Source organism: Gymnogyps californianus, chromosome 18 (assembly GCF_018139145.2).
Source record: "Gymnogyps californianus isolate 813 chromosome 18, ASM1813914v2, whole genome shotgun sequence".
NCBI lineage: Eukaryota > Metazoa > Chordata > Aves > Accipitriformes > Cathartidae > Gymnogyps > Gymnogyps californianus.
In genome coordinates this window covers 7,209,202-7,232,961 of record NC_059488.1, presented here as the reverse complement: position 1 = coordinate 7,232,961, position 23,760 = coordinate 7,209,202, and the positions used below count along the sequence as shown (strand labels likewise).

The 23,760-nt window shown below is 42.0% G+C and overlaps 1 protein-coding gene across 1 annotated transcript in view; it reads right to left on the bottom strand.

The window, feature by feature from the left end:
* Positions 1-23,760, bottom strand: part of NUP214 (nucleoporin 214) — a 46,134-nt gene that overhangs the window by 3,880 nt on the left and 18,494 nt on the right. The window contains exons 21-33 of the mRNA XM_050907822.1: positions 23,662-23,745; positions 23,080-23,325; positions 22,177-22,338; positions 21,096-21,204; positions 17,687-17,762; positions 16,861-16,969; positions 15,481-15,586; positions 13,327-13,400; positions 9,725-11,491; positions 8,121-8,191; positions 7,446-7,602; positions 4,501-4,650; positions 1,625-1,796 (exon numbers count right to left, since the gene is read on the bottom strand). Coding sequence (XP_050763779.1) covers positions 1,625-1,796; positions 4,501-4,650; positions 7,446-7,602; positions 8,121-8,191; positions 9,725-11,491; positions 13,327-13,400; positions 15,481-15,586; positions 16,861-16,969; positions 17,687-17,762; positions 21,096-21,204; positions 22,177-22,338; positions 23,080-23,325; positions 23,662-23,745 — 3,283 coding nt within the window. The remainder of the gene's footprint in view (positions 1-1,624; positions 1,797-4,500; positions 4,651-7,445; positions 7,603-8,120; positions 8,192-9,724; positions 11,492-13,326; positions 13,401-15,480; positions 15,587-16,860; positions 16,970-17,686; positions 17,763-21,095; positions 21,205-22,176; positions 22,339-23,079; positions 23,326-23,661; positions 23,746-23,760) is intronic.

Genomic DNA, 23,760 nt, shown 5'->3' with positions numbered 1-23,760 from the left:
AAGTTAGCAGGGTGTTCTCAGGAACTCGGAGCTAATGCCGCACAATGTACTGGCAAGTAACTTCTCCGGATTTGGGATTTTTAAAGTTTCACTTCAAGAGAAAGGCAAAAAGGAAGTCCTGCACACATGCTACATTATACTGCAGAATTAAACTATTGCTTAAAATTTTGTGGCGAGATTTGGATTTTTGTAAAGCTTCCTGGGAATTTTGCACACTCTTTTAAAGTTTTTAAAATCAAAACCAAATTCCTCAGGCAACTCTGAAAATATCAGACTGAGTCTGCACCTTTCTAAGAGAAGAAATTCTCAAAACTTCCCGCAAGTCAAGCCACTGAATTATCTTTCTTGAGTCTGCAGACTCTTTATGCAAGACCTCTGTTTGCATCACCATGCTGCTTGTTCTGAATCCCATTTTATCTTTAAGCTTCCAACATTGTCACTGAGCGCATCCAGTTTCAGTACAAAATCCTGCAGCACAACGGCTGAAAGTTGGAACTGAACAAAATACCAGTTGAGTTGAAGGTAAGTCGTCCCTACAAGCGCATCCTGCTTTGCGGGGATTTAATTAAGCTGCCTCTATTTTTATCCCTTCCAAAGGGACTCTCCAATTTGCTGCACCAGAGTTCAGGACATAGCAGAACCACCTAGTTGAAGCCTCCCACAGCTCCGAGGTGCCCTGGCAGATGGGTATCTGCCTAACCTCATGGGGAATTCACAAGTTACACTTCTGGATGTTCTCATGTGCCTTACGTAAAGGCAGTTCCTCCTGAAACTAAAGACAAACGCTTGTGAAATATGTAAACACTAAGATTGGGAAGACATCCAGTTTCCTCTTTTCACTGGAAGTTTTTCTTTTTTTAATTGGGACTATTCAGGCTGAATATAGTTGTAGGGCATGCAGGAGAGTTGCTTGCTGGTAGTGCAACGCTGAAGAAGTGCATTTGCTGCCTATTGCAGAAGCTGCTTTACAAGGTTTGAAATTCTGTATTCGATGAACAAAACAGGGAATAACGTGCTGTCTGCTCTGGTGCCAAGCACAGGCTTAAGGGGTAAAGAAACAGGTAAAAACAATCAGTGTGGGATAAATACAAATCACTCTGGGAGCGCAGGCTGTTACAAGTGCTTCGTCCCACCCCCGAAAGGCGAGAGAACAGACTGAATTCTCATTAGTATCTCTAGCCCAAATCTCACAAGTGGATAAGGTGGCTAGACGGAGTCACAGATAATGATATTTATTATTTTCTTTGCTAGGCATAGTCTGTAGGCCTAGATTTGAACTCATTAAGTGTGCACACAGAAAATACTGCTGCATTTCCTTAGACACTTACAAGATAACTCACATTCCCCCCCGACCTTGCGATCTCTAAAGCTAAAGATTCAACATAGTAGTTTCAGCATTAAAATGAGATCATACACATTATTTCCTTTGGGGTTAAAGTCTTAGTTTTATGCCTTTTTTTTTAAAAAAAATTTTAAAAAACGAAACAAACAATCCAAGGACACTTAGAGCTTAGCAATCAATCGCAGAATATATTCTTTATGTTAATGCAGAGGTAGCTAAGCATAATAGTTTTTATCATGCAAGAACATTGTTTTCCCAAACCCTGGACCCTGGTTGGCTTACCCAAATCCTCCAGCGCTGGCTGCTGCTGTACCCTCGCCGAACACTTTGCCTCCCGTTGAGCCCAGAGGGCTTGAAAAGGTTGGGGCTGAACCGAATGCTGGCACCCCTCCGAACCCAGGGGATCCCCCGAAAGTGGGAGGGCTGCCAAACACTGGAGCAGCACCGAAGCCACCTGAGCAAAACAGAGGCAAAAAAGGGACAAGAACATCACGTAAACAATAATGCAGAAAGAGAAAACAAAAACTAGATTTCCAAGTAGACAGTCTCCATAATGGGGCTGTTCATCTTATCATATGGACACAGCATTATTTATAAAACTAACTGCCACAGAGCTTCCAAACTGCAGGGTACTTTGTTACAAAAGACACGGATAAGAAAAGCGCCTGAATGCATGCAAAGAACTGCAACCGAATTAAGAGACTACCCAGAAGAAAACCACATTCTGGGTCTCTTGAACGTTTGAGCACAAGATCAACTCAATCCCCAGAGCTGTACTGAAGGTAGTAATATATTGTATATGTTTGCACACTGTGAAGGAATCTCTACTTGCTCTATATAAAAAAAGACCAGTATCTTAATTGTGAGATAGCAAGCGTGCACAATAACCATGTTATAGTAAAAATACATACAACAGGTGCTGGATTGATGCTTTTATTATTATAAAAAAAGACATATCCATCCTTCATCATAAAACTAGCACTCCTTGCCAGAAAAAAAGCTTAGCTTACGTAGTCAGTTTTAAAGTAAAGCTCTGCTCATCACCATTTAAACAAGTTACTATCCAAAGGAAGTGCATATAACAATGCGGAATGAAAAGTCTCCTGTAAAGGTCAGCTTCATGAACATCTGCTGCTGTGGTTTGGTTGCAGTGTTTTACCCTGGCTTCTAATCTAAAGCTCTGGAAGGACATACAAGTGTCCTGCGGACAGAACTTCATGCATACAAGCGCTTAAACTGCAAGAAGTCCCCAGTGCAATGGGCAAGTCTCCCCCATCTCTTAAGATCATAGAGTAGACAGCAAGCTTGTTTTTTAGGTGCTCCAGCAATGCAAAAAGACTCAGGAGGTAGGGTCTTATCTAATCCTGGTTTAAGTGGTGGAAACTAAGATGCAGTGATTAAATGCCAGGTCAGTGGAACTGCACGATGCCTGCAGTCCTGAACTCTGCTCTTGGCAATTGCTGTTCAGGGTTTAGCTGCCTTCTGCAGCTCTGAGTGGACTTCTACCCAGATTATTTTATTCTATGTTCATCTGCTGATATTGTTGGCCTGTTTCTAATTGACACTGTGGAACGTGAAGGACACCTGCTCTTTTGTTTAACTAGGGATGAGGATGGGATACCACCACACATTTTAATACCCTGGGTGAAATTCCAGTCCATGTCAAGGTAATGGATACTGTTTGGCTGTAAACACAAAAGGTCTGGAAAAAATAAATGCTAGGCCTGAATTATTTAAACACAGATCAGATCTCGTTACCTCTATCTCTAGGACGTTAGAGTATTTATCACCGGGGCTGAAGCTTTGCTTGGCATACACTCTCTTTTGCAATGCATATTAACATGTTTCACTTTCCTTTCTCCACTATTTGTAAGTAGTGAAACCAAGATCTGAGGGTGTCTGTGTGAGTGGATGTGCCTTCTGCAGAAACCTCTTGACAATCCTATCTCAAGAAGAATTTTGAAACCAAAATAATCAAAAGCAAGGAAGGAGTCATTGGGTGAATGAAAGAACAACTTCCTTCAGCAATGCCTTTCTCCTCCTCTAGCAAAAATAACAGATGGGAGGTATGCCTGAGATAAGAAAATCAGTCCGCTACCAAGCGGAATGCAATACTTGAGAGACACCTTACAAATGGCTGCTGGATCCGAGAGCATCATCATTATGCTCTCAGCCACTTCACTAACACGAGAGCACAGCTCCTGTCAAAGCAGAGAGTGCTTCCTCTCAAAGCACTGCCTCTCCAAAGGGAGCTCCTGAGCACCACTGTCTCAAGAGAACTTCAAGGATGACCAAGCCTCCCCTACCTCCCCCAGTGATGAAACTTCAATAGACACGCTTGGAGCAGAACACCTATCTTCATCAATGTTCACTGTAAGAACGGTCTGAGGATAGAGGAGAAAAGCTTTGCTCTGCCTGACTTTTTGGGCCTCCATTTTTGCCTGGTAATTAACAAAATGAACATTTTGCCATTCAGTTCTAATGAACATATCAGTCACCACTACTTTTGTGGCTCTTTCTTTGGGCAGATGACAGTAAAAAGAAAAGAGGTTTTGTGAAATTTCCAATATTTGATTCAATTAACTCAATCAACAGAGAGAACAACAGCTCAGCCACAGAAGAAAGTACGATGACAGGTCAGACTGATTTCAAAAAGGAAGGATCTGAAGCATGTGTGATACAAATTTTATGAGGAAGCTTTCCCACTGTAGACACCTGTGCATTCACTCACATGAAGAAATGGGGACAAAAAGGGTTACAAAACCCAGAGTGAAGTTTGGAAGATAATATTCCAAGAAAGCATCTAAAATAGGAAAAATTTATTCAGCTCCATATTCTGTACTCCTTATTGTATGGTACATAAGACCAGAACTAATTCACACAGCTCTCTGCTCTTAAACTGCGATGGGAATTTCTGGAATGAACACCTGAAAATGTAGTTTACTGGATGCTTTTCTGCACAAGAGATTGTAAATCTCTGCCTTGAATCCACCAGCTAAAGTTCCATTCACTAAGCTGTTAGTTATTTTTTATTTATTGTTCAGAGAATTCCTGTACATGTACTGAGTCCAGGCTGTAGATGTCTAAATGGTAGAATACTCTATTAAATAACTCACAGATAAGTGTGGGTGTTCATAGTGGGTGGATTAACAAAATACCTGCTTTGTTTGGACTGGAGAACCCAAAGCCTTGAGATGCCACGCTTCCACCACCAGAGCTGAAAGTGCCTGTAGGCTTCTGCTCCCCAAAAGATGAGCTGCCAAATCCAAAAGTCTTTGCTCCACTGTTTCCAAATAAGCTAGAAGAATCTGGGGAAATGAAGAATACTTGTGAAGCTCATATTCTACATTACACTTCATTAACTGGATCAGGAGAAGGGAAACTCCTTTTACTTCCCCGACCCCCAAGCACAAAATGAACACCACACTGAAAACAGCACTCTGCAGAGAGAAGCCGAGTTTTCCCCTATTCCTACAGGGCTTTGTAGTTCCACCAAGATCCATTCTGGATCTGATGGACCACTAACAACCCTTTCTTGCTGCAATCTAGCAAATCACCGTGATGGATGATTTGTTTAGTTGCATCCTGTGCCGCAGTCACTAAAAGACAATCCCTCAAGTGAGAAATCACAGCAGCTAGAATCAGTCTCTTGTGACAACACAAGTATCAGTCCACCACAAATTAAAGATTCTCAGCTACTTTGGCAATGGCCAGTATTTCTTAACATGACTATGTGACAGGACCTTAAAGTAGGCTTTTCCAGCCTTACTGAGAAATAACTCCAGTTTTCTTCTTTCACAGGAGTACACAGAGTTTTAGCATCTAGGGGCAGGACGCAGAACAACCAAAGCTTTTCTCTGGTGAACCATCTGTTTTATTTTATCACAAAACCCAGCACTGCAATAAAAGAGGACTAAATTAGCAAGGTTAGAGAAATGACCTCAACCATTAATCCCAATGGATCATTAAAGACGTAATAAAATAAATGGATTTGCTCTCCCAAGACTTGAAGTGCTACTTCTAGCCACTTGCTGCTAATTCTACAGTTTTCCTTTGTTCCCCTACATTTACGTCTTAAGACACTGCTTCCCCTTCTTTGTGCTTTCTACCTGCTGGACTCCACCCCTTCTGCTTTCCCCTTCTGCCAAACCCAAGTCACAAGTGATGAAATTACGAAGCTGGGCAGTCTCATTAAATAAAAGCCACACTTAAGAAATCATTATGAATAGCTTTTGTGACATACAAATGTATGTAACAAGCGCAGATCTGCAATACCTGCACATGAAAGGCACAAGAGAGCCTGCTAGTATTTCAAACTAATTGCTACAGCAGACAATGGCATACGTGCATCTCAGCTCAAATTTTAGAGTATTACCGAGACCTGTTAGCCCAGAAAACTCAAGACTAATGTGTTTTTAACTTGACTCTGGCATTAAAAAAAAAAAAAAAAAAATCTTTACACTAATAGACAGTGATTGATTCTTGCCTTTACAGTTAATCCTTTATAGCTTCTAGAAAAAATTTCTAATAGTCCCTTAAAGTCCCTGGTGCAAAGGAACCTGCAGGTAGCTTTAATATATTCTTAACTACTTTTCATGCCTCCTTTTGTTAGGTTGGTTGGCTGGGCAAGAAGCAACACGTGGGAGACTTTGTGTGGCACCTCACATGCAGATTGATTTAGCTAAAACACATGTGCAGACTGATGCCTTTTAGCTGACAACTGGAGCAAAAGAAAGGACAAGCGCTGAGTCCCTCCTCCCAAAGAGGGCTTTAACACAATTCCTCTCATCTACCCAGCTTTCACGATGCTTGTACAAGTTTATCTGTGAGAGACCCACCCTGTCTATCAAATCTGGATAAAAACTGATAAAAGGAACCCTGTAATTCTGCTTCCTTACCAAAACAGACTGCATCCCCAAACCAAGCACTAAGCATATTTATTTTTCTTTACTACATCCATGTGACTGAAAATATTCACATCTCCTCCTAGACACGGAAAATGACTGAGAGCTTATCCATATATTATAGCAAATTTTGATAAAATATTGTCCTGGTTTCGGCTGGGACAGAGTTAACTCTCTTCTTAGTAGCTGGTAATGAGCTGTGTTTTGGATTTAGTGTAAGAATAATGTTGATAACACACTGATGTTTTAGTTGTTGCTAAGTAGCCCTTATCCTAAGTTAAGGACTTTTCAGTTTCCCATGCTCTGCCAGCAAGCAGGTGTGCAAGGAGCTGGGAGGGAGCAGAGCCGGGGCAGCTGACCCCAACTAGCCAAAGGGGTATTCCATACCATGGAACGTCATGCCCAGTTGGGAGTTGGCCGGGAGGCGCAGATCGCGGCTCTGGCATCGGTCAGCGGGTGGTGAGCAATTGCACTGTGCATCACTTGTCTTTTCTTATTTCTTTTTTTTTGTTGTTGTTGCATTCTTTTTCATTACAATTATTATTATTCTTAGTTAGTAGTGTATTTTTATTTTTACTTTAGTTATTAAACTGTTCTTATCTCAACCCACGAGTTTTACTTTTTTTTCCTTTCCTCCTCCTCACCCCACTGGGAGGGGGTAGCGGCTGTCTGGTGCTTAGTTGCTGGCTGGGGTTAAACCACGACAACTATCTTGCATGTGCTACATAAAGATAGTCATTTTTAGGAGAAAGTTGAGGAAACTGCTATGTATCACATACTTGTTAACTTGGTTTCTCTTGAGCATAGAATTCTTAACAATTTTTACACTGTTAGGGCAGACGAGAAATAATTAAAGCTTTCTAACTTCCAACCAAGTTGGAAGCAGAAATTCAGTGACAAGAATTTAGAGTATTCAATTTTAAAGAAGCATTTCGCCAAGAATTCCCTACAGAACATAGATATTCTTCACCCTTTGCATCTGCTTGTTTATTTCAATGGCTTCCCTATTTGTTCTCCATAAACCTAAAAGACAAATTCCGGATTATACATCATGCATACTCTCTGTCTCTGTTACCCCTACAAGCCTTTCACGTTAACACAGAATTTACTCAAAGACGACTAACAGCAGAAAAGCAGATAGGATCACAAAAGCGGATGGAAATCACAGCACGTTTTGTATTCTTGTTTTGTTCACTTACTCTGGGAAGCTGCAGATCCAAATCCTCCACTGGAGGAACTGAAGGGATTCTTACTGGCTGCATCCTGACTTGGCTTTCCTCCCAAACCACTGAAGAAACCTCCATCTCTCCCACCACTTCCAGCTCCAAACAAGCCTCCACTGGAAGAAGATGGCTGCTAGAACACAAAAAGGACAAAAAAGGGATCTAAGCAAAGTCAAAGCAGCACATGCCCCCAGGGCTGATTTTTCTGTCTGGCCTATTCCTCTGGATGTACGAAGGGGCTGATGAACCAGCAAGCAATTACCTTCCAACATGTAATGCAATGAAATCTTATTTAAGTCTGTCTTACACCTTGTTCATGGCACAGTATAATGCCTTTGAAACTTGCCCTACACTGTCCACTTTCCACTTGGCATGGAATAAAGGCAGGTGACTTACCACATCTTTATCTTATCTTGCGTGTGATAAAATGTTTGTCTCTCCATACCCCTTGGAAAACATTCACGCAGATGCTGCTTTGGTGCCCACTACAATAGCAAGTATCTTCGGTACAGGCTGGGACACTTTTTACTGAGCATGTCAAATTGTATCTTTTTTTTTTTTTTTTTAATATAGCAGAAGTAGATAGGGTACTCTGAATAGGTCCACTATACGTAACAGTTTCTTGTTTCTACAAAAGCAATAAATACTTGCCTGGCCAAAGACAGTGCCTCCAGTATTAGCTGCTTGCCCAAACACAGAGCCTGTGTTGCTAGAACCAAAACCTGCTAAGAAAAGAAAAGGAAGATAAACCACCAGAACTATTACTAGGGTGTAAGACAATTCAGGGAGGTGACACTAGTCCAGAACATGGAAAGGACAGGTCTCCCATGCCAAAACACAGGGATACAAATGATGTTACCAAACGTATCTAGGTCGGACAAACTTAAAGTATGCGCCAACACACAAATAATAAATTCCATGGAAAGTTTATTTGAAAGTTGTTCTCCTTTTCTCTTCAGCCAACTTAAAAACAAACAGAAAATAGAAGGCCTTTTCACCTGTAGGATTGTTACTAACAATATAAGAGAACTGGATTTCTGTTAATATTGCTGTAATAATGCTGCAAGTCATGAACAAGCACTGTAGCATTCTGATTGCCCTTGTGTAGGGAAGATCTGAGCTTTGTTACCTAAAGAATCCCGTTATAGATAATGAAATGTTTTGATTAAAAAAAGAACTCCCCATTCCATTTCCCAGTTCACTTAAATGTGCATTTTGTAATAAAACTTGCATTTCTATAATTAGGAACACCTTTCTCAAGCAGAGTTCACTTCCCCCAATTTAACTATTCTCTGTTACTGTAGTTAAAATGAGCAAGCAGTTTGCCTACAGTGCCATCATTTTTAATTAAATGAGCCTAATTAGTTTTTCTTCTTCAGAAATACATATTCTCTATTATTACTACGTACTTTTTACTTTTCCCTGGGAGCTCTCTGAAGATTGTACAGACAAAGCTTTGGAAAAAACCAATATATTGTAGCAATGTGGAGAACAAAAGGAGACTGACAAAGAAGGTTTGGTCTGTACAAGTATTCAATTTAACTGTGTAGACAGGTAGCTGATGGTCATGTTACCGCTATACTTAATTTTGAGATGTTTCCAAATGCAAAAGCAGATTTAACAGATTAGTTCCTTGCTAACCCATCACTTTGAGGGCTTAAATTTTTTTTGCCATCCCAGATCATGATACAGTACTATACCTGACTATACATCCACTGTTGCAGATGCTCAATGCAGCCCACTGAAAGAAGTATTGTGTCTGTATTCATTGCCTTGATTATGGCCTCAGAGCTGCTTGCCACTTCAATGTAACAATTTACAACAACATACTAGTTTAAGATCTTTTACACTATGCTGAATCCAACCCACTTATTGTGCAACAGGCAGGACAATACATAATTGAAAATTAAGTCAAGGTAGACTCGTAAGTATAAAATGAATGCAAGATTGGATTGAAAAGGCTACATTCAGAGGCCTACTGATGAATAGCAAAGCAGAGCAAAAGCTTCTTTGGTCTCCAACGTTAGCCTCCTCCTCACACACACTGCAGGTCCTATTCTTACTAATTGGAAAAAAAAAAACCCAAACCCCAAACCAAAAAAAACCCCACCCAAACCAAAAACCATCAAGTGCCATAGGGGGGGAAAAAAAAAGGCATTAAAAAACATCCTACTTTCCCCAGTGATATACTGCTCTCTGTGTATCAGCCAGACAGCACTGCTGGGATATCGCATCTCCCTGCAGTTTGTTCTTACCTGAAGCTTGGCAGAAGCTGAACCCAGCAGATGACGTTGTAGTAGTCACAGCAGCAGCGCTACCAAAGACGGATCCCCCTTGCCCAAAGCCGGTGTTCTGCCCAAACACTGGAGGGCTGCTTTGTCCAAACAACCCACCTCCGGTGCTGGCAGATGGCTGTCCAAAGGAAAAGGAGCTGGCGCTGTTGGTGCTAGCCGGTGCTCCAAAAACATTGCCACTGCTCGAGGCTGCTGTGGAAGCCGCTGGCTGGCCAAAGGCTGGCATTGTCCCAAACCCAGACTGGCTAAAGGTAAAACCACCTGAAGAACTGCTCGCTGGTTGCCCAAAGGTCGGTGCTTGTCCAAAGGCTGGCTGACCAAAGCCCCCGGTAGTGGTGGTGCCGAAAGCAGAAGTACCAAAACCTGAGCTGGCAGCCTGTGTGGTAGTGGTGGCAGTGGACAAGGTACTGGTGGTGAGTTGCCCAAACGGAGAGGATGCTGTGGTACCTGCTGGTAGTTGTCCAAACACAGGTGGTGTGGAAGGAGTAGCAGTTGTATCACCAGCAGGCTGGCTAAATGCTGAGCCAGAAGAGCTGGAACTTGGAGGCTGAGAGAACACCGAGGAGCCTGCAGAAGTGGGAGCAAACACAGAGGCACCAACAGCTGGACTCTGAACACATGTAGTAACATCAGAGGTAGCAGCCAACACACTTGTGGCTTCTGCAGGAGAGGCAATGTTTGTTGTGGAGGTTGTCGCTGAGACATTCTGATCTGGTGGGGCAGATGCAGAGACGGCGGGAGGCACCGGTGCCTTCAAATCACTCGTGGAGGCAGGAGTAGCAACAGCATCAGGGGGAGGTGCTGCCGATGCGATGCCAGAGCCCGCAGAGACGGTGTCGCCGGCTGTGGCCTGGGGTAAAGCGGGTTCTTTAACGGACTCTGAAAGCTGTATCTGTGGCTGTGGTGACTGCGTGACTGGAGGTGAAGACCCAGCTGCTACAGCTTCATTTTCAGATGGCTTTTCCGACACAGACGGTAATTTGGCATCCCCTGCACCCTTATTAGAAGTTGCAGCAGGGACAGCAGTTTGTGATGAACTCAAGAAACTTCCAAATGAGAGGGACGTTGAAGCAGAGAGAGTAGAAGGGGTAGAGGTGGATGCGCTCATACTGTTTGTTTGCTGAATACCAAGTGAAAAGGTGGGTTTGTTGCCACCAGAGCCTCCAAGATTGAATACCCCAGAAGACCCTGTGTTGGTTATCTGCACATTGCCAAAGAGACTGCTTGTGGCACTAGTGCTGATGGACGGGGATGCTGTGCTAGCTGACGTGACTGACGTTGAAGCAGCTTCTCCAGCTTTTCCTAATGACAGGGGAGCACCAAAAGTAAACCCAGAAGGTATTGTAGATACTTTAGTTGACTGTGCTCCTGCAACACTGGTAGACGGTGCTTTAGTGGTGATCTTGGCATTATCATCTACTTGACCAACCCGTAGTCCTGAGAAGCTCCCAAGAGTTTCTCCAGCTAGATTGCTCTGAAACAAGTGATCTCCTGGTTTAGATGGAGGGATATCCAACTTGCTAGAGGCTGCGGAGGGAGCAGAAGATGTTGTTGCAGCAGGTTTGTTTGACTGAGTGCTATCTGCTGAGGAGCCACTTCCTGCGAAGGCTCCTGGAGCACTTGCTGCCTTGAGGGATCCAAAAGCAAAGTTGCTCTCAGGGACTACTCCAAATTTGGAACTCCCAGCAAGCGAGAATGAATCAGTCTGAGTGGACTCTTTAGCAGGGGCTGTCAGCGAGAGAGACAGAAGTTACAAATTGAGTTACAGCATGCAAAGCTCATTTATCATTCTTTCAGTAATAGCATGCTTTAGTGCTTCACAAATTGTTAGACAGTGCTCTTGCCTCAAAACTGTAAAGCCCCTGACCATCAGGTAATTGCCACTTCCATGTGCATTCAGGAGACAACAGTGACATCTGAAGCCTTTATGGACAGGGTTGCAGTGACAAACACTGTTACCTTCATGTCATAGCCTCCACTTGACCATCCTTCTCTCTGAGTACAGACAATTTCAGCCTTTGGCTCCTATCTCTTTTTCAACAGTTTGATAAAAACATAAAAGATCTGGTTACTACAGACCATCTGCTGTTAGCACCATTTTCACCCCTTCTTACTTGGTTCAGCTAAACAGTTCCTGACATTCACTACAGAACTCTCTGTTTAAATCAAGGGCTCAGAACAGAGTTTGGGTCACAAAAATACTTCCTGACACTTGAAAAGTCTTCTACAGAATCAAATCTTTCTTTACAAATTCAACTATTTATAGACCACTGACCACTTTCTATGCGGCCTGTTTTCAGGTTTGAAAGACTAGAGAAAAGCTCTCAAATGTAATTGCCAAAGCAGTTCCACTTACAAGATATATACTGCTGTCCAACAGTGTGAAACTGCTGAAGTTTTAAGGGAGACTGGACTAGTTTTATTTGATGTATTGTCATTTCATTTCTGAGCACCAAACACACACAAATTCTGACTTGAAGACATTGCATTGGTGTTTGGACTATGGGTTGACTTGGACAAGGTACAGGAAATCTGCATGGAGATCAAACAACAAAGAGCAAAAGCTTCTTAGCACAGCTGGTATTATCCTTGTGTTTTACCCTATAAGTATATTAAGAATATTTAGGTATATTAGTAACTGACACTGAATAATGTAGCATTTGTTTCCTCCTGAGGCACTGAAATTCCTTCTGTTCTTCTATCACAAGCTAACAGAGGCAAAGGTGCTTCAACCATTTCACAGAGCAGCATGAAGTAACTGCCCTCACACAACGCTCTGGTTTACAAGTCTATCTCCTGCACCTCCCACTCCTCCTTTAACCAGTGTTATTTACCTAAGCTTTTACATCAACTGTATCTTCAAGTTTTAAGCCAAGTTAGTTCTCTCTGCTTAACGTCAACAGAGTATTAGTGGCATTGCTGTGGCTGTGATGGTCTAAGGATATAAGCAAGCCAAGATTTGTAAGAAGAGGTGGTATCTTTTATCAGAGCAACCAATAACATTGGAAGCAAGTTTTTGATCATACAATCTCTTTTGCAAGACTGAAATTAGAGGCAGAAAACTTCAAGAATATTATAAAGCAGATGTATCAGTCCCCTTTTTCCAGACCGGGCAAATATGGTCTACCTATGAAATGGAAAGGCAGCCTATATATTGTCAACTCAATTTTAGAAGCAACACAAAGCCATCCCAAGCATTCCCCTCCCATTACTAAATGCTCATTCCACTTAATGACAGCTTTCTGTGTTAGACCACCTCAGCAACTTTAAATCTACAGATTAAAGACAGCAGAGGAAATGACTACAGATGTTACCCTTTTCATAAACTAGTACCTCCTAGATGTTCTTGGCAGCAAATATTTTGCTTACTCTTAATTGAAAGGCAGGTGGCCCAGATTTCTGTGCATTACAGGGCATAATCCAGTATACATATATCATGTTATTGCAGCTACTGCAATTTTAATAATAGAACTGCAACATAAAACAAGAACCACACGAATCAGGAAGAGTAAGTGTTCTCTTAGCAGGGAAGAGACGTTGTTTGCACACTCTTCCAAACTAACCTTGCGAGGAAGCAATGCTGGGCAGCGTCGGTGATGAAGCAGCTGATGTGACAACACCAAAATTAAATCCAGACCTAGGAGGAAAGAGGAGAAAGGGAAAGAATGACACTTAGCTCAGTGTTGAAACTTCCAACCCCATGATTAACACAACTTTGAGACTCAGATTTCCAGTACAGACTTGCACAAAGTCAGGCACACAGGCACAAGAACGGTTTCTCCAACAACAGGCAGAGAGAAGCGTGCACGCAGACTGGGCTCCATTTGTTTCCCCTCTGACAAGGCTTCTAGAGGGTTAAAGAGAGTCAGAGTTCAAAGTTCTTTTGACCATCCCTCATCCTCCCATATTCTTTCCTTTCTGCTGTATATTTCTTCCCCATTCAGCTGAACACCATGCACCAAATCCTGGTAACTTTTGGGAGACTAGCAAGAGCAGAAGCCACAGTGGCAACTAAAGTTTGCTTAAAAGAGCTAAAAGGTAAGAGACAGTGCATGTACAAAAGGGAATAACTGGATACTACCACCCACCAAAGAGGAGATCATTCATAGCAAGACAGAAATTAAAAGTTTCCATGACTATTTCACACTACAAATATTCCGTCTTGCAAAAATACTGTGATCTGTCATAATGAGCACTGGGGTTCTCCAGAGACCTTCATTCCCTGAGGCTTTTTAAGCTTTCTCCAATTCTCAAAGACCAGCTGCTGATATAGAAGTCAGGCCGTGTAACTAAGACATCACTGACAACGGCACTGTATTTAGCATATGGTTTACAGACTGAGGCACTGCAGCCTGGGACAAAGGCAGGGTTTGTTTGTTTTTTTGAATCTGACTTTCCATCTCTCAAAAGGACTATTTTAGCCCTTTGAAGAGCACAGCAAGGCGTTTGGGTAACATCCACTTGACAAACTTGCAGAGAAATGGTTAAGACAGAAAGAAGCCAGCCATTTGAAAGTATGCGTGTTCTGAAATACTCAATGCTACCCACTTCATAAATTCACTTGAGTATTAGATAGATAAACATGCAGAATTTCAAACAATCATTTCTAAGGAGTCATCCCTCTCCCCCAAACATAAGATATGATCAAAGAAATATGTTTGTCATCCCTGAAAAAACACTCCATAAGAGAGATTTCAGAATAACTATATGTTCATAACACGCGCCTTGCTTTGTGTTACTGTTATGTAACAGAAATCACTGGAGACTCTCTGGTCACCTTCATGAACAGACTACTTTTCAAGCCAAAACATGGAATTTGTTCTGTTGTACTAAAATAAATAAGTAATTCAGCAAGTTTGACCATCAGCACAAATTTCAAGTCCTAATTGGGAATTCCAGCACTTCTGTCTCTCAAACCTCTGCCAGCATTTGAAACTCATATGTATGCCCAGGTTAGAAAACCCATCATCATTCTCTTTGGAATCCATCTTCAGAGGTGACAAGTGTTAATATGACCATGTTCAGGTTCTTTCTTCTACTTCTCTGGGAGCAGAAGCTTCCAGTGTTCAACCTCTTCTCCTGCTGTTGTAAAGCCAAAGTTCATTCTCACATGCCTCTGCACAACTTGCTAGGGATGATTCTCCTGCTACTGCCCTTTGTTCACTAAATAAAGAACAAGGTTTAAAACTAGCTATGGTCTGCCTCTTTTTCCTCTTCCTTAACCCCAACATACAAGATACAGCATAAACATTCTTCTCCGACTCTATGGGAAGTGGTGACATGCACTCAAAGACGGTCAGTGAACTCAGTGCATCAGACCATGAGTGGGTGCTTTAACCACAGTCATATTGCTCTAATCTCAGATCATCACCCGATGAGAAATACCAGTACACACACTGTATGATTTGTTCACTAGTCCACTATAGATAAACCTGAAAAGCAAGTCAGTCGTTATTTACTCTTGATTAGTTACAGACTGAAAAATCTCAAAGCAACACGATATTGTGTCAAATTCTCACAGACCTTCAGATCTCACTCAGGTAGGCTTCCACAAACAAGAAGGTCTTCCAAGAACTCTGGTACAACCCCTGCCCTCCCAGTCTAACATTTGCAGGTGCCATTTTACAGTACTATGCAGCTTGTAGGTAACACTTGCTGTAACAGCCGATACTCATATTCAACATGAACTACAAAGAAATCTTAACGTTCATACAGACCCTACAGAAGAAAACGAGAACGCTTTGTTAAGCTGTGCAGTTGTTGCTTGTACTGATGTCACTGTAGAAGAAGTCACAGCTGTAACTGTTTTCACTGTCCCTTGTCCTGTAAGTTACAAGAACAAGCATTACAAAAAAAGAAAAGCACCTTGTCATCCAACTATCAAAAGAAAGGAACAGTTTGCACACACAGCCTGCGATTTTCAGTTGGAAACAAAAAGCTTTTTTGCCACTTCTACCAGGCCTGATATTTGTGCACAGAAACATTCCTGCTACTGTTACAATGTCAGAGAACACATAAATTATTTCAAAGATTTAAGGCAATAACATATATCCGATTAGAGCAAAGACAGGTGTCACCATCTTGACAATAAAAGTTAAACAATTTAAAAAAAAAAAAAAAATCAAGAAATCCTCGGTATAATCTCTCATCAACATATCAAAACACATTTGAAATAAAAAGGAAGTGCTATCAAATTCCGGAGCTGTTATTTTCAATAAACCAAAATTTAAGAAGCGTTTGCCAAGTCAAATATGATTCCTAGCTATTTTTACTGCTTCTTAGCCCTGGCTAAGAGGCAACCTACATCCACGGATTAAAGGCAGAAGAGCAACAGAGATGGATTTCAGACATTTATGCAAGAGGCTTATAAAACCATGTCCAATGCAAGCATTATCATCTAATACACATTAAAAATCAATTCCTTCCTTCTCTAAGTTTCCTCTTCCCCCATTTGCACTGAATGATGTAAACTGAGCATTCCTTTCCTTAGAAGCTTATAAACTGTGCGCAACAGACCACAGTATCTGAACGGACTTTGAAATCGGTCATACAGCCCAGTGCTCAACAGACCCAGTACCTGAATTAGCTCATTTCAAGCTAGTTCAGGTACTCCTACGGTGCTGCAGCCTATAGTATAGAAATACTCAAGTCAGATATCAATGTATGGAAAAACTATTCCTGTTACTTCAGGATGTAATCACTTTCCTGCACAAATGCAACAACTTTTCATGTTTAGGAAAAAAAACAGCAAAGATATCTGCTCTTGATTTGCTGTCAAGCCACAGTAGCCTTTGGTAGATGTGCTTTCAACATTTCTTGTTAAGGGTTATACATTCTGAATCCACTTTGAAGGAGGAACTGTATCATTGAATTCTAGATGCAGGCACAGAGACAAAACACAGGGCTGTATACAAAACCACTCTCCTGCTCTTCTGTACTTTGGTTTTCCAAATTCTCTCCCTTAAGATTGGCAGAGCAGCCTCTCAGTGGAGGCAGATCTTTTTTCCCCTCAGTGTCTTCGTTTTCTGGATCGCACACCCTGACAGGTGGCAAGAGACGTCCAGGCCTAACTTCCATCTCCACCAAAGACAACTTACCTGAGATTTTGTTGCCAGATGACGTTGGACCAGATGTAGATGCCATAGGACAGGGTGCACACACAGAGGAAGGTGCAGTCTGTCCCTTAAGCGAGCTTGTTAGAGGTGTCTAAAAACACAAAACCACTTCAGGTCAGTGCAGTCTGTCCATTAACAAAGGTCCTTCTGACCTTGGTCTGGTATTATGAGAGTCATGCAATGACTCTCAAACTAGAGGAATGACAAACAAACTAGAGGAAGGTGGTCGAAGCACTTAGAAGTGCCCTTCAATCTTGGGCCCATTATGTCTTGACACTTAAATACAGGGTCAATACTCAACTTTTTCAACAAGTCTCTTGCAGAGGCCAGTAGGCCTCCATGGGCAACAGCTCAATGATTCCAGCAGACAAAAACCACCGTGTGGTTTTTTGATGTGTGGACATAAAACCTAGCAGCTTGTCGACCAATAAGAAATGTTTTCAGTAGAATAACAGGATAGGTAAACTACTCTCTCCCTTGATTGCCTAGCACTTTTTTTTTTTTTGGTGAAATTTAGGTATATCTACCTAATACAGTTTCCTTTGTTGTTAGTTGCAACCCTTACTGCTGCAAGGCTGTGGCCATTAGAAAGCTGCAAGTCTTCAAAAGAGAGAAAAGGCAAGACATAACAAAGATATGTCGGCATCACACTGTCGAGGTCACAGATAAATAAATGGTTTGCCAAGAATGCAGGGCAAGCTGTGAAAAGTTTTTTAGATGACCTGTTCACCAACAATTAAACCCCCAAACTGTGCTGAGCATGCCCAGGTACAGTATTCCACAGGGAATGGGTTCAATATCAAGATACCTGTTTAGCTTGATTTGTAGCAACAGTTGCCAAAACTTGGTGGACTGCCTGGGCTGCAGAGTGAGGTACAGATGACCTTAAAAAGAAAAATTAAAATGTTAAATGAATGACTAGTCTAAAAGAGGACCTCCTCACCTCTCAAGAAGCACAGCTTCCAGAAGTCTTGAACAACCACTGCTATTAAAGATTCCACACACAACTCTAAACGAACAAATCTGATTAGGGAATAAACCTCTTAAGTGAATCAGCCACATTTAACAAAGGAAGTCTGCAAATGTGTTTAAAGCTCTAGACTTAAACGATCAAGTCTTCTTCACACACTCTTGTCTCTGAAAAGAGTCAGGCCTTTCTATTTTACAGGGAGTTGATGAAAAATCAGCAGGTAAGGGGATTACAATTTTATGCCTAGTGGATAACAAATTTAAGAAGCTTCCTTTATAGTGTGGAGCCCAGACAAGTACATGCAACTCTCAGAAATGCTGAGCAAGGAGACAAAGCTGGCGGTGGGGCGAGGGGAGTATAAACATGAAGTGTAGTATAAACATTAATGAAGTCATGGCAAGAACTGTGATAAAATTAACCTATATTCTACATTATAGGTTTGGAAATTTTGACCATGAAACAAATTGTACATCAGAGCCCACAGACAATTGCTGCAGAACGGCAGCTACTTCTGGGGTGAAGCATCCTACCTACATGCTGTGGGCCATTAACATACCAAATCACTGTAACGTAGGAACAGCCACCCAGTTTTAACATCTCCTCAAGTCTGTGGCTCACCAGGTTCAGCAGTTTAAATGGCCAATACCAGAAGCTTTCGGAAACTTAAATTCAACACTGATTGCATTGTCTTGGTGGCAAAGGCCAGCTTTCCCTTACCCTAGCATGCTCTTTCCATCTTGACTCAGGCCAGGTGTTCCCTAAGGCAATAAGCAATCTCTACACTATAGAAAGGGCTAAGCCTGCAAATCCCAGACAGTAAGCGAATCTGGGCATCAGAAGTTGTGTATCTCCTAAAGCATGAGGACTCCCAAACTGCATTTACTATTTGGTCAGCTACAGGCCAACTCACAGAAATTTCCTACTATATTCCAAAGGAAGGGGGGACACACAGAGGAAACAGTAATTTTGCACAGCCATTTGGTCTTGGATAGGGTTTGGTGCCTTAAACAGCTTTGCATTACTAGTAAGTCCTTCCTTCCAGCAATGAGCCCTCTCTATGTTGCATGGCCTGGATTTGCCCTCTGCCCAGAGCAAAAGCAAAGCAAACAGGGAAAACTTCAGATTAGCACTGGAAAGAGTCCATGTTGGGAAGGTGCAGCTGTAAATTTCAAGTTCATATGAACCCTGAACAAAGAAGAAAACAACGGAAGGTCTATGAAAATCATGACAGGGTGGGACCTTTTCCCCAGAAAAGTCTCAAGATCACTCGACCCACAGCTTCTCTGACAAGGCTACAAAAATGCTGGTTTTGACTTCAGTTGTGGAAAGGTTTTTTTGCACTGAAAACTATATATAAGTAACTGGACTGGGACCACCAACACACCTAGCCACAGGCCATTGAACAACTGATAACAACTGAAAAATCATTACTGCTTAACAACCCGAAGAGTGTGCTGTGGCGGCAAAAGAGAGCCAGGATGCCTGAAGTAGCAAAAACTGATGAATTAACTTTGCTGGGTGAATGCTCTTTATTTTAGTGCTGAATCTGACTGGCAGGCACAGTTCATTCGGGCAGAATTTTTAGAGACTACAGTTTTACGAGGTCAGCTATAAAATAAGACTGTAAAAAGCCTTCAATATATCAAGCTAGCTGGTGCTCTATAAATTAGAGAGATCAATCAATATTGCCAGTCTAAAACTACTTGAAAGTAAGACAGGTCTTTAACTACAGTTCAAGTGAAAACCAATCTCAGATATCTATCGCTCGCTCATGTCCTTGTCTATGTACAGCCAGTACTTTCTACTTTTTTTCATCATAGTTTTGATGAAACAAAGGGTGGAGAACTCTTCCTGGTCATAACACTGCTTTTAGGAAAATTTCCCGAGCAGAGCTGTTTGCAAATTTTACTTTCAAAAGATGTAGCATTGCCAATCCCCCTCTCAGTTTATCACTTTTAGGAGAAAACAAAATAGTGAAAAGCTCCCAAACTGTTTCCCAATTAAAATGCAGAAGAAACCATGAAGTAAATTTCAAGGTCAGCAGCTGAGTACCACCACTGTAAGACTCTGTTGCCTTTTTGAAAAGCTGCATCAAAGGAATTTCACCTTTTTTCTTTGACAGTGAAGAGTCTACACACACGTATGAAAACCAGAAGCAATGCAACAACAGAAGTTGTTCCAGGAGCTGCACATATAGCCCACAGTTATATGGATAAAGCATCTGCAACTCCACGTGGACTCATAATCAGATGTATGTGGTGAGTTTATCCTGCTTTATGCAGTAAGCCCAACTTTGCTCAGACTTTTCAGTAGTGCCCTTGCCTCCCCAGCACAGAAATGGCCATGCATTATCTTGTTCTTAAGCAATAGTAGGAACTTCAAGCAAAGATAGTTTCAAGGTCATTACGACGACAGGGAAAAGGACTAGTTCTGTGGCTGGTGACAAAGCCTGGTGGTTAGACAGAAATCTCTGGAATGAGCTGAGCTGGCTGTTGTCTGTAGGAGGCAGAGAAGTAGGAAAGCCAAGCGTTACAGCTAACTCACAAGAAATCTTAACATATTTAAGGTTAAATACCAGAAGACAACATTCATAATTTATGCATGAGGAAGACAGCCTTGCAGCTCTGTATTTTTCCAAAATGATCGGCCCCTATTGACACCCAACCCTTCAGTCAAAATTCTGATGTCAAAAAATTTGAGACAAGTTTCCAGAAAAGCCAGAGCACAGTTCTCCCTCCCTCAGGGGGTGAATGTGGGAACAGATAGAAGAGGTATAACCCCAGAGAAGGTTTTCTCTGTAATAATGACGAAGTAGAAGGAACAACATCTGGGCAGCTTAAGGCCACCGACCACACTCAGACAGAGAGATGCACTTCCCTCACAGAAAGAGGAAGAACAGAAGTAGTGACTGGAGAGATACCAGTTCCAAAGTACATATTAGCAGTAAAACCACTGGATCCCAAAAGGAGAGGATGCACTAAAATGCATTTCATAGACTAATGGAGAAGGAGGTTAATACTGGTCTTGTCATTTGTTCAGGACAAGCCATTAGCAAATCCTTGAATGACCTGGAAAGAAAATATTTCTTCCTTTTATTCTACAAACCCAATACTCTTCTCTAAGTGCATCCACTTTAGGTCTTACACAGTCAGACTATGTAAAATACTACTACTGCTCCCCACCGGCAGATGTGCTCTATTGCAAGTGCTACCGAAGGCTACCAGAAAGAACGGGAGCACCCACTCACCCTATTACCGCAGAGACAGCTGGGGTCAATGCACCAGTCTTGAGTTCTCGCACATTCACCACCTGAGGAACGTTTTTCAGAGTTGATTCAGTCAAGGAGGTGCTTACAGCTTTAAGGAAAAAAAAAGGGGGGGGGAGGGGGGAAAGAGGTAAAGATGATCTCCATATTAAGCATTTCATTCAATATGGTGCCTATGAGTAACTCCAGAAGAAATCCATCCAAGTTTCTAGAAGGTATGTGGTGTATCTGGCCCAAAAAATTTTGGTATCTCAGCCTTCAATAAGGACACCAAAGAACTGGACAGCTTTCTATATAGTTGGTACATTTTCCGTTGTTAGCTGACCAAATCTAATTATTCTTAGGAACTTTTTCTTACCTACATTGTAACATCTTAGGTTAACAGAAATGACCTGTGTAGTTACCCCCCAGCCTCTGCCAGAATTCATGTCACTAGTCCACTTTCTGCATTTATGCTCTCCTTGGGCAGAAAGAGTAAACTAATCCAATTCCTCTACCAGTAACTGAATTTTCTCTTCTGCACTGATGCTGCAGTACTGGGGAAGCACCAAGAAATGTCTAAAACCAAACAAGAAAAGCTTAAATTGGGGAACGTTTCTCCTGTCAACTCAAAACCTTACAAGCAGATCCAAGGCTTAACTCAACAGTTCACCTTTAAGTTTTCAATATTAAAATTGTTTTACAATTCAGATCTTTAATTGCATAGCTAATAATGAAGAGTTATTAATATAGGCCACTGACATCCTTTCTCTGCTTTCCAACAGAGTTTCTTGCACACAGATCAATTGCCATGTCAGGATCTCCTAAGAGTCATCGACATTTCTGCCACTGCACAGATAAGAAGGGGTATAAAGAAACCCGAGGTGGGAGTTTCTCAGGCATTTTTTATCAGTAGCTTACAGGAAGAAGGAAGACAAAGAAACACTGGATAGCTCAGAGGTGCAACAAATACAGATCTGTGTCACATTTTGTTTGATGATCTTCCCCTTTGAGAGCACTAAATCCCTGTGAAAGCCACATTCAACTGCTCAGAGGTCACTTGGGCAATTAGCCATCCTTTTACCTGGGGACTGGTTAGCCATCTGCCTCCGCAGAGCTGCAGCAGCAGCTGCTTGTGGTGCTGGAACAGTGACAGTGGGAGCAGGGGCCCCATGTTTCACAGTCTTTGTTGCAAGCATTGTACTGTCTGCCCCTTGTGGTATGATTCTGTTTGAAGATGTAGGCACTAAAAAACAAACCAACAAAAATATTACAGTTCACTATATTTCTGCAAGTCAGGGAGATTTGAAAGCCTTTGCTGAACTACAGTTCCTCTAAGTACACAGGTTCCTTCTGACAATGACGCCCAGGCCTTTTAAACAATCAACACAATCTGTCCCTGGCAGTTTCTGTATATCCCAATGAATTTAGCAAATCTCAAAAGCTGTCATTTCAATGCATTAGATGACTTTCAGTTTACTGTTACAGACACTTCTGCTGACACCTTATTTTTCTCTCTGGCTACAGAGATTAAAAAAAAAAATCTCTCTCGCACAAGGAAAACTGAGTGTATGCAAATATAGTTCTTACTGTGACTCGCTGGGCTCAGAACTCCTAACCTTGGCCACACCAACCAAATGCAGTAGTACTTCAGTTTCCTGGTCTTTGGGCATTATTTTAAGAAATAATGGCATACACTTAAGCCAAATTACTAAAGGAAGACAAGGCTACCTATGGTCAGTACTATCTGAAAGAAACAGGCTATCAGAAAACCACAGTCAATGAATCAAGATATTTTAGCGCTTTTAGCTCAAGTTCATGAGGTTACAATGCCTCTCTGCTAACTGCTTCTGGAAACTTGGCAATGTAAATCTGCATGCTGCAATCTCATTTCTCCAGGACCTGAAGTACTAGCAATGGATACAGTGGTTAAAGATACCAACAAGAACACATACAGAATAGCAGAGACATGGCAAAAACAACTCACGCAAAGTACCCAGGGAGAGGTGCTGTTTCCCAAAGGATGGAGACTGAGCCATCAATCCAGGCTGGATAGAGGGAGTACGGACCACAGGAGCATGACGAGGGACTTGGACTGGAGCAGCCTCTTCTTCCTGGTCCACTGCCTGTGAATCGTCATTCTCCAGCGACTGGGAAACTGAGGATGTTGAACTGACTTCATCCAAATCTTCATAGTATCTTGTGGACAAGAAGGCAGATCGGGACAAACTTGCTGCAATATCAGAAACAAAATCACATGTGTATATTAAGTTGAGGGAACCATCCAGCCTAGCAGCCAAGACAGAGACACCCTATTTTAGGACGCTCTTCTACTGGCTTGTTTTAATCCTGCATTGATAGGATTTGACTTCTTAACTGCCAGGAAAGGTAGCCTTCAACAAGACGGTAATGGAAGGAAATTCTTACTGAGAGCAGGTGAGGGAACAGGAAATCAGAAGTAGGGGTTGAGGAGTGAGAAGCCAAAAGCTAACTTCAGGACTGATTCCCACAGCAGGTAAGTCACCCTCCTGGAAAGCATTTCAGACTTCTATGGTAACTAAAGGTTTACCTGGAGCTGTAGACCTAATTGGTGGAGTTTTCCTCTTGGCTAGGAAATTCCTCAGCTGTGCCTGTTTCACGGGGGATAATTTAGCTGGAAAACAGAAGA